Source organism: Solea senegalensis, linkage group LG6 (genome assembly GCF_019176455.1).
Source record: "Solea senegalensis isolate Sse05_10M linkage group LG6, IFAPA_SoseM_1, whole genome shotgun sequence".
NCBI classification, from domain to species: Eukaryota; Metazoa; Chordata; class Actinopteri; order Pleuronectiformes; family Soleidae; genus Solea; species Solea senegalensis.
The window spans coordinates 14,529,906-14,542,130 of record NC_058026.1 but is presented as its reverse complement, the minus strand read 5'-3'; the positions used below and the strand labels follow the sequence as shown (position 1 = coordinate 14,542,130).

Here is a 12,225-nt window from a genome sequence, read left to right as displayed (position 1 = left end):
GCCCAGCTGTTGCCAGGCATTATCTCAATGGCTGTCCCTGAACTTTTATGTTCTCCATCAATCCAACGTAGCCATAGCAAATGACTACAAAATGCACAGTAGCAATAGTCATATTAATAACAACTTTCTGCATGGAGTTTGCATGTTCTGCCGTGTGTGCGTGGGTTTCCTCCAGGCTCTCCGGTTTCCTCCCACACTCCAGAAACATGCAGAGTTTAAATGAACACTCTGAATTGCCCGTATGTTTGAGTTTGAGAATGGTTGTGTATCTCCCACCTTTTGCCCTGTGTCAGCTGGGATTGGCTCCAGCCCCCCCGCGACCCTCATGTGGTAGACGAATGAATGATAATAACATTACATTACATTACATGTCATTTAATGTATGTTTATCCAAAGCGACTTACAATGGAATTGAATACAATCAGCGAGGGGTGGAATCGAACTTGCGACCATTGCGACCATGATGTTTTTCGCACAGAGGGTACTGGTCTTAACCACTGAGCCACTCCACCCCCAATAACAATATTAAAAACTAGAGAAGGCCATTTTTGAAGAAACTGTCCTCTGCTCACGATGAAGCCAATCTGACGTGCTGCATTACATTGGTATGAGTGTTTAGAAAGAAGTTGAAAATGAGGGATTGAAAGTAGGAAATCGATCTCAAATCCAAAGACATCTATTAGGGCTGTCGCTGTAATTGCAAATTGCAAATTAAATACCTCTGTAGGAGCGAGACTTATCACAGAGGAGGACAGGATACAGCACAGCTGTCTATGACGTCACCTGACTCCTGACCCTTTAAGAGCACCAGCGCGTGACAAGCTGACATGCTGTGACAACTTATTGTATCACTGTGTGCCCGGCGTTGCGCTGTGCTCTCTACCACACCTTGACAGACTTTTGCTTTTAGTTCGAATTAAGTTTTTATGTTGAAGTATTATGTGGAAGGAGTTAAAAGCCAAAAAATGTCAGAATAAGAAGAAAAGGGGAAAAAAAAAAATAAAATCCTGCCACAGAACAAAAAGCAGGACGGTGTGCAGCAATTACCCTCATGATAAGACCAGCGTTTCCTTGTCTATCCTCAGACTCAGTATAGTATAACACGTATTCAAGCTGTTCTCGAGCCAGTTTCATCTTTCTCTGCAGTTCTACCTATAAAACCATATGTGGGTAAGAATAATGACTCCCCAGTCATTACTATAATTCAGTGTTGCTTAAGCGTGGCACATGTAAATGAAGCAGTGGCCATTAAAAGCTAAAGGGCTACACGGAGAATTGTTGCCTCAGTAGTTCTTGTAATTGTACCATCATGTTAGACGTATGTTTATGTAAATGTATTTAACGTGGACGGTTTGGAGGGAAACTGTGAGCTTCCCTGTGTTTGTTTCACATTTAAATCCCCAGGTAAAATGGCATACTTCTGAACAATGTGACATGTGAGTGTAATTTGCACTTTATTTATTTATTATTAGTTTCTGTATGTGCAGTACACCAAGACTGTATTAGTAGCATTCCCCTGTGCAGTCTTATTACACGAGCAACAGAACCTGCATCCAAAAAGAGGAATAGAAGGCAACGAACAATAGGAGAGAAAAGTGTTCATCTGGGGGTTTTGTATTCAAAGGTAATGTTGACGATGATTAGAATATTGATCCTGCGAACCCACCTGTTATAAAAGAAGCAGTGAAAAGCCACCCACTCATTGTCATTAGTCATCACCAGCTCCTTAGTGCCTACTGCAGTACATGCTGCCACCCATGATTTAGCTCTCCATCCAGTTATGAGGGGGTGTTAAGCGTGAATTATGCAGCACAGTCCCTGTCCCAATGAGAAGGCAGAATGTTGCCCAATCGATACCCCTCACAGGAAGCCAGGTTAATTTATTTTTTAAAGATTTCTAAGGCAACCCCCCCTGCTTTACTGCAGGTTGTGTGATGCAAGCTATTTCCCAAAGATCTGCAGAGTGATGTTTTGTCACTGACAAGACACTCCACTGCACAGGCAAAGACCCTGCAGTACACTCGGGGACACAGCCATGCATACACCATTTGTTGTATACTGCATTGCACTGTTGCGTTTACATTATAGAAAGGCGTCCGTGCGCTTTTCTTGAGCGATTTAATGTTTGAGCAAGAGTCACGACTTGGACGAGGCTAGATGTGTGTGTGTGTGTGTGTGTTTGCTGATTGATAGTAGAGCTAAATTGTGTTTCAGGAAACAACAACCTGTACCGTTTGAGTTTATCAGGTCTCTGTTGTTACTGTTTGACCTTTAGCACAATCCCATGTCATATGTTCTACACACAGTGCCACAGTTTTTGTGCCCCACACCCCCCTCTGCATTTTCCTATTTCATTTTCATGACCTTTATGCTCTGTGCCATTAACTCTACCTCCATATCCACCTTTCTTTAGTGACTTCCTATGTCCATAGCACCCGTACTAGGAATCACATCATTTTTTGGTCTGTTGGTCTTATGTATAACCACAAATAAGCGCAGACATAACTGCATCCGAACACATTCACCACATTTTTATTTTTTCTAATGTAGCTTGGAAATTATTAAGTAAGTGCATTGTGCTCATGACCCCTGCACTTTATATCCTCTGGCTGGCAAACAGCTGCAGCTCTGCAAATTACAAAACAAATGTCATGCTTCCTTGGTCAACTACTGATGCAGAATCACACACTTTCCTTTTTCTCAGGCTGATCTGCAGTCATCTGATTAGTTTACTGAATCACCATGTCAACGCTCTCATCGTTCTGTGAATAATCATGAATTGTGATAGAGATAAAACATATTGTTCTCAACAATGGGTCCCCAGTTGAAAATGTGTGTAACAGAATACATCTGTTACCACTATGATACTTTTGGTTACCACTCATCTGTATTGATTTTTACTGAGTATCATCAATCAGGGCATTTATAATGGATACTGTTTGAGAGCACATATCTTCCCACGGGGAATTATCACCCCAGGATTAGGTCAAGCAGAGATTTGATCTATTGTCAGTTAGATGAATTGATGTTTTTTTTTTTTTTTTCTTTCTCCACTCTGCAGTGTGGATACAGAGGGGTGTTGGGTGGATGGGTGAGGAGGAATAGAGACACGTCTAAAGTAGTTTAACGTCAGCTCTCTAGACTCAAAGCTTTTAAAATATTCAAAGCCATTCTCCATCACCTTTTGCCCTGGTTGCTTGTTTAAGAAAAGAGTGAAATGAAATCAATAGTGCCTGCACTGGCCTCTTTGCCAGACATCATCCAATATTTATACAAATGAATCTTCACAAACTCAAATTTACCCTGCAGCTGCGTGTTGATCGGGCTGTTGGAAGGGGTTGGAAATACTAGATAGAATTTGAGGTAGAGGGACGCCCAGCCATACCTCAAGCACTCATTTGCATTCACATGATACGGCAAGTTGTGATTAACAGCTATGGCGAGTCCTAAAAGTGGGACACCCTTGGTTTCATAAACGAGAAATTGACTACGAATCCCACAAAGGAACGTTATGCTATTATCACTCCCTGAAACATGGCTCCACAGTTTATCTATGTGTTAAAAGCCAAAAAGTAAAACAAAATTATTAATAATAATGATAACAATAATACTACTACTAATAATAATAATAATAATACTAATAATAATAATAATGATAATGATGCACATTTTGAGGACAAGAGGAAGCTTCACAAATTGCTCACAAAAGAAACTTTATTTTTCCTGCAACATGAGCTACTTCCTCAGGCATTGGGTTTGATGTTAATGATTGTAGAAAGTCCAGAGTTCTTAAGCCAGCTTCAAATTCAAAGTATAATTAGGCATTGGGAATGAATGTGTGTGACGACAACTTAATAACACAGCTTGGAACAGAAGCATACATACAAATATACAGAGACACATTCTGTCACCCGTGTTATGGTTCAGTACTTCTAAGCGATGGTGACAGAACTCTCTTGAGACCTGTCACCTAAGGGACATAAAAAAACATGTTCAACAATCTCAGGAAATCTAGCGTTCATTTATTAGTGGTAAATATGGAAATAAGTTAATTTTGTTTAAAATGATTGTTATCCTAGGTGCTTAGCTGTCAACTGAATATTTTATTATTGACTATGTTTTGAAGAAGAACAATGTTAATGAAATGCAATTTCTAGCACACCCCCTCTGTTAATATGGATGAGAATAGCAAAAATAAATCCAATGTTCTGTTTGGGCAAAGGGAGTGTAATTTACTATGTATATCCAGCCGGTAATATTGTCACTATTGTCACTAGAATCAAGTCAAATTTCAGTTTGTTTCCCTATGAAAATGTTTGCCTCTTTTATTAATCACAGCCTTAAGAACTGCTGATTATTAGCTCAGTTCAAATAGACAGTTCAGCAACATTTAGCACAGTTATTTGCAGGTGGATCTCATTCACAGGCTCTGAATGGCCCCCAACTTTAAACTCACCAAGTCCACTCTAAGTAGGAACTGACCACGTCTTACCTGATTCTCTGACCCTTTGTTTCAAACATCACAGCACCAGCTGCATTTACAACAATACTGATGATTTTGATAGTAACTTTTTTTTAGTGTTTTTTTGGGACTATAATGATTGTCAGTCAGTTCTTGAAACATTTTTTTATTCCTGCTAACTTACAAGTTGTAAACATTGTCTTTTAATTAGCGCAGAAAATACACACAAAAAAAACCCTTTGCAATTTGATGCATTGATTTTTTTTCTTTTTTTTTCAAAAAGCCACAGCAAATGCGTCCACTGATGTTGCCCCCTCCTGTTGAATTTGCAAGAATATGGTGCGGAGTAGGTAAAATGCAGCCACAGTATGAGAATATGCACACTAGAGAGCAGTCTGTTCCCTCTCTCTGCAGTTGTGGTGATCCTCCATCTCCCTCACAGTATCCCCATGTGAGGGGGATACGCACAGCACACCGCTAATGTCGAAGAACCCAAGAAGCACAGCATCTGCCAGTGCACTAATTACACAATGAACACAGGAAGCAAAACAATATGCCATATATACTCTATGTATGTGTATATAAATATATATTTTATATACACCTTAAAATGGCCTCAACAAACAGTTACGTCACATGAAAACACAGTGGAGCTTATCGTATGTGCAAATTTTCCTTGAAGCTGGTGTTTCGTTTTTTTCCCCATTGTTTCTAACAGTATTTAAATAATGCTGGGATTGTAAATAAGCATGGTTTCAATGACAGTTGTTTTCAGTGTGCTTGGTTCAGTGATAAGAGGCGTCAGTCCTCTGTGAAAGCCAAAGAGGGAGAAACAATGAGAGACATAGCTTTAGATCTTTAAAACTTTGTTTTCTTTACTTGGATGGTACACAAATAATGATATAATAATATGAAAATATGCTTACTGATTAAGATGAAATAGATCATTTGAATCGTTTCACACACAGGCAGTGGGAAGGGGAGAAACTACATTGATAGCAAGCCAACACAGTGAATGATAAAACAACAAATATGAAAGTTAAAACAGAGAAGAGATTGAAAATTCAGATCATGGAGTTTACATTGGAGATGAGATGCAGATATTCTCTTGGCCCTTTCTCTCTTTTCTTTTTTTATGTATTCCCTTTTTTTTTTTTGGTTCAATACACTGCAGAGACATGGCTCTCCAGTCCATGAGCGCAAAGACTGCATCTATTGTCACTCATCCTCTCTGACAGGCTTCTCACATACAAATGAGTTTAGTGAATAGCAATTCATTTATTTAAACATTTTTTTGTAGTTTACAAAAAAGAAATAGATTAGCTTGTATCATTTTTGTCCACACTTGCACTTCGTCTTTTAACATATTTTACACAGACTTTTATTTTTACAGTTTTATTTCAACTTAAACGTGTTTTTTTTTATATATATTTTAGATGCTTGTCAAATACTCTCTTTACATAATACAAATATTTGTTTTTTTCCTTTGTCTTTTTCTTGTATGTGTCCCCAACTGATTTTGAAACAATAATCAAATGTCCTGAAGTAGAAACACACATTAAAGCTCAGTTATCAATCCATGAGAAGAAAAAGCCTCATTGCTCTTAATGAATTCCTCTCCTTGCTGTTGAACGTCAACAGGTCCAAGAGTCAGGTGCATGTTATGCCCTGTAGTCTCAAATTGGGAGAGTACAGCAGTAGCAGTAAATCCACCTTGAAATAGTCAAGCAGCATGAAGCACACTCCTTCTATATCACAGTGAGATGCTGTGTAAAAACTGTCCAAAAGTTCCCTTTAATCCATCAATCCCATAATATTCCTTTCCCCAGTGTATCCAAAAGAAGGGGATTTATTGTATATCCAGACAAATGCAGGAAAGGATGTACTCACAAAGTAGGGTCACACCTCACATTCCCGAGAAGGTTGCTGTTGGCAAGTGCAAGAGCCATATTCATTGATGATCACCAGAGCTCCCTCAATGTGGTTAGGTTTATAGTCGACATAGTACTCCGGAGTTGAAATTGCAGCCATCTGCTGCATACTTTGCTTTTGCTTCTGCTTACGACGCTGACTGCTGAAGCACTGCCTCAGTTGCCTTATTCCGGCTGGAAAGCACTTCCATGCTACATAAAGCATGAGCACTATGATGAGAAAGGAGAAGATGAGTGCCATGGTGCCGGTCACCACCTTATGAATCTGCATGGTGCTCTCCAGGTCATCGTGGCCCACTGTGACAGTGAAGGAACTTGTGACCACTTCACTACCCTCACCTTCATAAGGGTTGGGAGTAAAAGGGCCCAGGAACACAGAGCCACCCTGGGCCAGATCCCTTGTTGAGGTGTACAGACCTGCTGCAGTTGCCTCCACTGGGGGATCATCACACAGCTGAAAAGCATAAACAGCATCCAACACATCCTCTCCTTGTGCAGAATCAGGGCTTGAACACAGCAGGGAACTGTCACGCTGGCCTCTGAAGGCACTCAGCCAAGAGGCCAAGGCACACACGTTGCGACTGCACTCCCAGTCATTCCCTGCCAGGGTGATGCTGTCCAGAGATGACCATGAATCCAGGGTGCGCTGGTCCACAGCCGTCAAACGATTGGAGTCTAGCATTAGCACCTTGAGGTTGGGTGTACTCTCAAAAACATGGGGCTCAATGTACTCGATTTCATTAGCTGACAGATCAATCTTCTCTAAAAAATGCCATGTCCAGTCCAGGGTATTGACAACAATTGTGGCACGATTGTTGTGCATGTACAGAGTACGTAAAGAGATTAAGCGAGGGAAGTGGGCAAGGTTCACTTTAACCAACTCATTGTGCTCAAGGTGCAACTCAGTCAACTTGAAGAGACCAGCAAAGGAGTTTCGAGCCAGGCTCTGCAGTTGGTTGTATCCCAAGTCCAAAAACTGCAAGCTCCGACAGTCTTGAAAAATCCGCACTGGCACAAATTTGAGAGCATTGTAGCGTAAATGCAAATTGGTGAGCTTTCTAAGGCTGTGGAACAGGTCGGGCTCAAGCGCCTGCAGCCTGTTGTATGAGAGGTCCAGAATACGCAGATTTGGGAGGGGCCTAAAGGTACCATTTGGTAGACTCTCAATCCGGTTACTGCTCAGGTCCAACTCCTTCACTCGTCTCAGCTTTTCAAATGCCGTCTCCTCTACAATGTCAATGTTGTTGTGATCTAAATAGAGCCAGGTGAGCTGTGACAAACTAGCCAGTTGGCCTTCACGCAGCTCGGTCAAGTTGTTCTCTCTCATGGACAGGCCCATGGCACTGCTCAGATTGCGGGGAATGTCTGTGAGGTTGAGCCCCTCGCAGTACAGCAGCTTGCTGTCGCAGCGGCACAGCCTCGGACAAACCCCCTCTACCAAAGGGATCATTCTTAAAAAAATGCCCAGTGAACACAGTATCAACCCAGGGGGCTTCTTCAGTGGCCACTTTAAGTACAGACCAATTAGAAGGAAATCCATTAGCATAAATATCCAGGGATGTCACTGAGAAAATGTCCATTGAACCACTCTGGATATTGTTTCTTCACCTCCACACCGTATTTATCATCACGTCTTATTTAAATAATTTATATCCCCTTCAATATGGTTTTGTTTTGTAGCTGTAGGTAGTCGTACTGTGTTTTTGTTTTATTTTGTCAAACAAGGAAATCCTTGGAAAAAAAATCAAAGGATAGAGGAAAAGTCTCTGTGCTTATATTAGATATCAAGCAGTCGGTGGATAGTAGACAGGTGAAAACAAGTTCTCACTCTTATTTGAAAAGATTCCTACTCACCCCTATCCAAAAGCTGACAATCTCCATTCAGCCTCTCGCTTTGTGCCCCAACACTAATTATGTGCGAATCTAAAAAAGACCCCACTGTGGTACAAATTCTCCCCCCTCCCTTCTCCCTTTTCAGTGGACACCAGATCCTTGGCAGGCTTACAATGTCTTAGTTCTCCTCAAGTGAAAGAGCCAGAAAGAGAAGGAATTCAAGTAGCTTTCAGCGAGATGGTAGGAAGTGCAAGTTCCCCTGTCTGTATGCATGAGCTCTGTCTCTTTAGCTCCTCCGCAGTCCTCTGCTGCAATGATCAGAGGGGAGAAGAGACAAGCGGAGAAAGGAAAAAAAAAAAAAAAAATGGAACGAGGAAAAATCTTTTCAAATAGCTCCTGTTTTCTGTTCTTCTCCCCTTCCTGCTTAAGTTTCAGCAGATCTGTCAACACATGTTATTGTCCATTAGAAGCAATCACTGCCTTGTAATGTTTAAATCCATTCAAGCGAGTAATCGTGCTTTCAGTGATGGATGCAAGAGAGAAAAAAAAAAGAGGCTTTAAGAGGTGAACCCTGTTCATTGTTTTCTTGTGTAACAGTATTCCTTGTCATCTCAATGGCTCTTCTTGGTTAAGAAGCCGCTTGTATTCCCTGTAGCTCGCCGGTTTTGTTCATTCCCTTCCTCTCCGGTTGTTTTCTCAGCCAGCTGGAAGAGACTGCTGAGGGCTGGTACTGGTAGGCAGGCAGGGCGGTAAATGTGGGAACCATAGGAGCGCGCAATCCCTTGCAGCAGACCAGTGCACTGACAGAGCATGCAGAAGCACCTTCTGTTCACTGAGTGTCGTAAGCCACTCACAATTCAGAGTTCTTGCTCTCTTTCCCTCTCTCTCTCTCTCTCTCTCTCTCTCTCTCGCGCGCTCTCTTTCCCTTGATCGCTTACTCGCTTGTTCATGCTGCTCCCCTCCTCTTCCTACCTCTCTCTCTCTCTCCCCTCTTCACTTTTCTCTTGCTGCTTTTTTTTTCTCCCCCCCCCTCTCTGTGCCTGAGACATTTACATATTCAGAATGGGCTGGGCTTAACCCAGAAGCATTAATGACACCGCCCTCTCTCTCTCTCTCTCTCTCTCTCTGTCTCGCTCTCTCTCTCTCTCTCTTCCTCCCTCTCTCAATGACTGTAATAAATTGGGCGATATTATGTGTGCCTCTGCTGTGTGAGAAAGCAGTTTTTTTTTATTTATTTCAGAGTTGCAAAATAACATGTGCCCATTAAACGAAAGGCTGTCCTATATTAGTTCCAACCCATGAAACAAAGAGCCATTTTCTTGCATATTAACAATGAAGAAAAGCCGCATATTAAATAACAAAAAACGTGAAGAAATGTTGCTACTAAAATTAACCAAATCACATAATTATATACAGTATATATATATAGGTATACTCTATAATATACTGCAAATGGCTGAATCTCAATCTATTAATACTCACTGTTTAGCCATCCTAAACATTCAGGATAAAGTATAGTCAAGCCTGGAATATGGAACATTCCCTTATTCAATCAAACTGCCCTGAGGCCAGACATCCCATGCCATTGCCAATCATGCCTTCACGATCCATTCACTACAGAATACATTTGCAGTTGCTTACCACATACGATCAGCATTGAAATAAAACTCAAACTTTAGTTCTGAAGTCCCTCTCTCATCTTGTTTTTCAGTGGAATTTGTCCTAGCCTTGTCATTGTTCCTCGGTGATTATCAAAGACATTGAGCTGTAACAATGCCTCCTCATGCCAGCCAATGTTTTTACCATCTGGTCTTTTTTTTTTTTATTTCTCTACTGAGTGTAGTGTCCTCATGCATTAGGGTTTTCAATTATAAAACATCCCCGATGATCCTGATGCATAGACTATGGAAGACGTGTCTCCACCTTCTTCTGATTGTATAAAACTGAAGCCAAAGTATCTGAGACAGTGTGTTGTCAGTGTGGAGTGAGGCTGCAGTATCGAGGTTGAGTCAGTGTTAGCTGTCAATTCTGATATTCCACCAAATATAAAATGCATCCCATAAACCATTAAAACCAAAACCATTGGAAAAGGAACTCTTGAACACACATGCATGAGAACTACCTAAAAATCTTTGTAGACACAAAAAAATACATTCAATGTGTTCATTAATTATTTTTATTTGGCCTTTGTCCCATCTGCTATCAAGGAGGGGGCGGTGTTGTTTGTGACTGGTAGCCAGCCACTAGGGGGCTCACTGCAGTATGTTATACATCTGTAGTTTTATGATTAGTTTCCAGCCAGTATAACTGCACTTCTAATTTAGTTGTGTGCAATTCTTACATTATACATACAGTTTTTAATGTATGTTTTATGTATGGTCACCAAACATTGATCCTATACTTGTTAAGGGGTTGTTAAGAAAGAAATACTAATGAAGAAGCATAATGGCTGCCATGAAAACCAGAAGGAAGTTAAATTTCACAACCTCTTTTCTTGGTTAATGTTACATTTATATTTGGATTTGGAAAACACATCTTGATTACTCTTCCAATTTCTCAGTTATTATTTTGAAATGGAGGTTTGACAGCGAGAGATATATTGAGCAGCCGAGCAAAAGCAAGAAAAATTGTCATCGTTACGATCTGGACATCTTGAAGTGTATATCATCCCTGCTTTGTCTTTTCTATATCCCCTTTTAGCTGTAATGGATGGCTGTGCCATCAGCTAATGACTTGGTGCACTATAATGACTTGACACAGTGAACAGGAGATGAGAGTGTCCAGACCATCAGTTTTAAGACTTTAAGAGCTTTGGCGCTGTGCTTTGCAGTTACAGTCAGCACAAGTGTGGGTCAAAGTATGTGACTGTGTGTGTGTGAGCATGACGCTTGTGCCCAAACAGAACATATCATGGAAGATAATCATACTCATTTTGTTTCACATAAATAGGCTTTTAATGGCATTTTATTTCCCTTTTAGCTGCAATCATAGCCTGAGTTTGGGCCTCATATTACAAACAAAATATAAACAAATTAGCCACAGATCTGTCTCACTGTCTGTATAGTTATTATTTGTTTAATTGTTTGAGGTTACACCAAAATATTTAGTCTGATTTGATTTGTGCATGCCATTTACATAATGATACTTTTGTGTGACAGAAAATGGTCCTTTTCCTAAACCATGTTTTTATTCAGTCTGAAATAAGTTCATTCAAAAAAGAACATTCTACATTTTTATATGGAAAAAATTAAAATACATAATGCAATGTTATTTTCCCCAGTTTCCATCTTACCGCTACATAATAAGGAGTTTTAGATCAAAACATTGCAGTTTGGGATTGAGTGCTGGAATAAGACGTCTATGATTACAGGCAGAGTATTAAAATATTTATTAAATCTGAGCACTTGAACGACTGTGTGAGTCCAACAAAACAAGGCAGGCGACTAAATGCAATGGGTAAGAATATGACATATGCTATCATTCCACAAAAGAGTGCAACCCCCATAGATGTTTATCTATGTTTTTAAGAGTCATACAGTAAGTGGTCAGAGAGTTCATATTACATGTATTCATTATAGTTTTTCCATGACATAATTCCATTATATTATCAGCAACTTAGGTTGAACTAAGAACGTTTTGTATGAAGTGTTATTCATTCCTGATTCCCTATAGAATATAGAAGACAATAATATAATAATTAGTGCTTGTACTTAGGCAAGCTGGGTTAAACAAAACAGTAAGCGATACCATCGTGATATTCAGTGGAGCTTGAGACTGGGAGGATGTTTTTCTGTGATTCAGAATCAATAACCATTAAAATTATATTTAATTCCATCATCACGATTAGCCTACGTTTTCATTTTTTTTGTTTGTCTTGACTTACGAACAATTAATAAAGAAGTATGGCAAGCCTGATATAAACATGCGGCTTCACATATGCCATTGTGCACACATGGAGATAAATAAAATAAGCCTTGGAAAAAAAGTATTAGAAAAAAT

At 40.1% G+C, this 12,225-nt stretch overlaps 2 protein-coding genes across 3 annotated transcripts in view; one reads left to right on the top strand and one right to left on the bottom strand.

Annotated features, from left to right (window-relative positions):
- The window catches only part of ctnna2 (catenin (cadherin-associated protein), alpha 2), a 249,467-nt gene that overhangs the window by 140,702 nt on the left and 96,540 nt on the right, over nt 1-12,225 (top strand). The window lies entirely within an intron of this gene.
- lrrtm1 (leucine rich repeat transmembrane neuronal 1) lies at nt 4,613-9,100 on the bottom strand. The gene has a single exon (XM_044029251.1). The coding sequence runs from the start codon at nt 7,937-7,939 to the stop codon at nt 6,362-6,364; it is 1,578 nt and encodes a 525-aa protein (XP_043885186.1). The 5' UTR covers nt 7,940-9,100; the 3' UTR covers nt 4,613-6,361.

What these genes read in the sequence shown, in the direction of transcription:
- lrrtm1 (XM_044029251.1), bottom strand. Translation starts at nt 7,939, where the DNA reads ATGCTAATGGATTTCCTTCTAATTGGTCTGTACTTAAAGTGGCCACTG.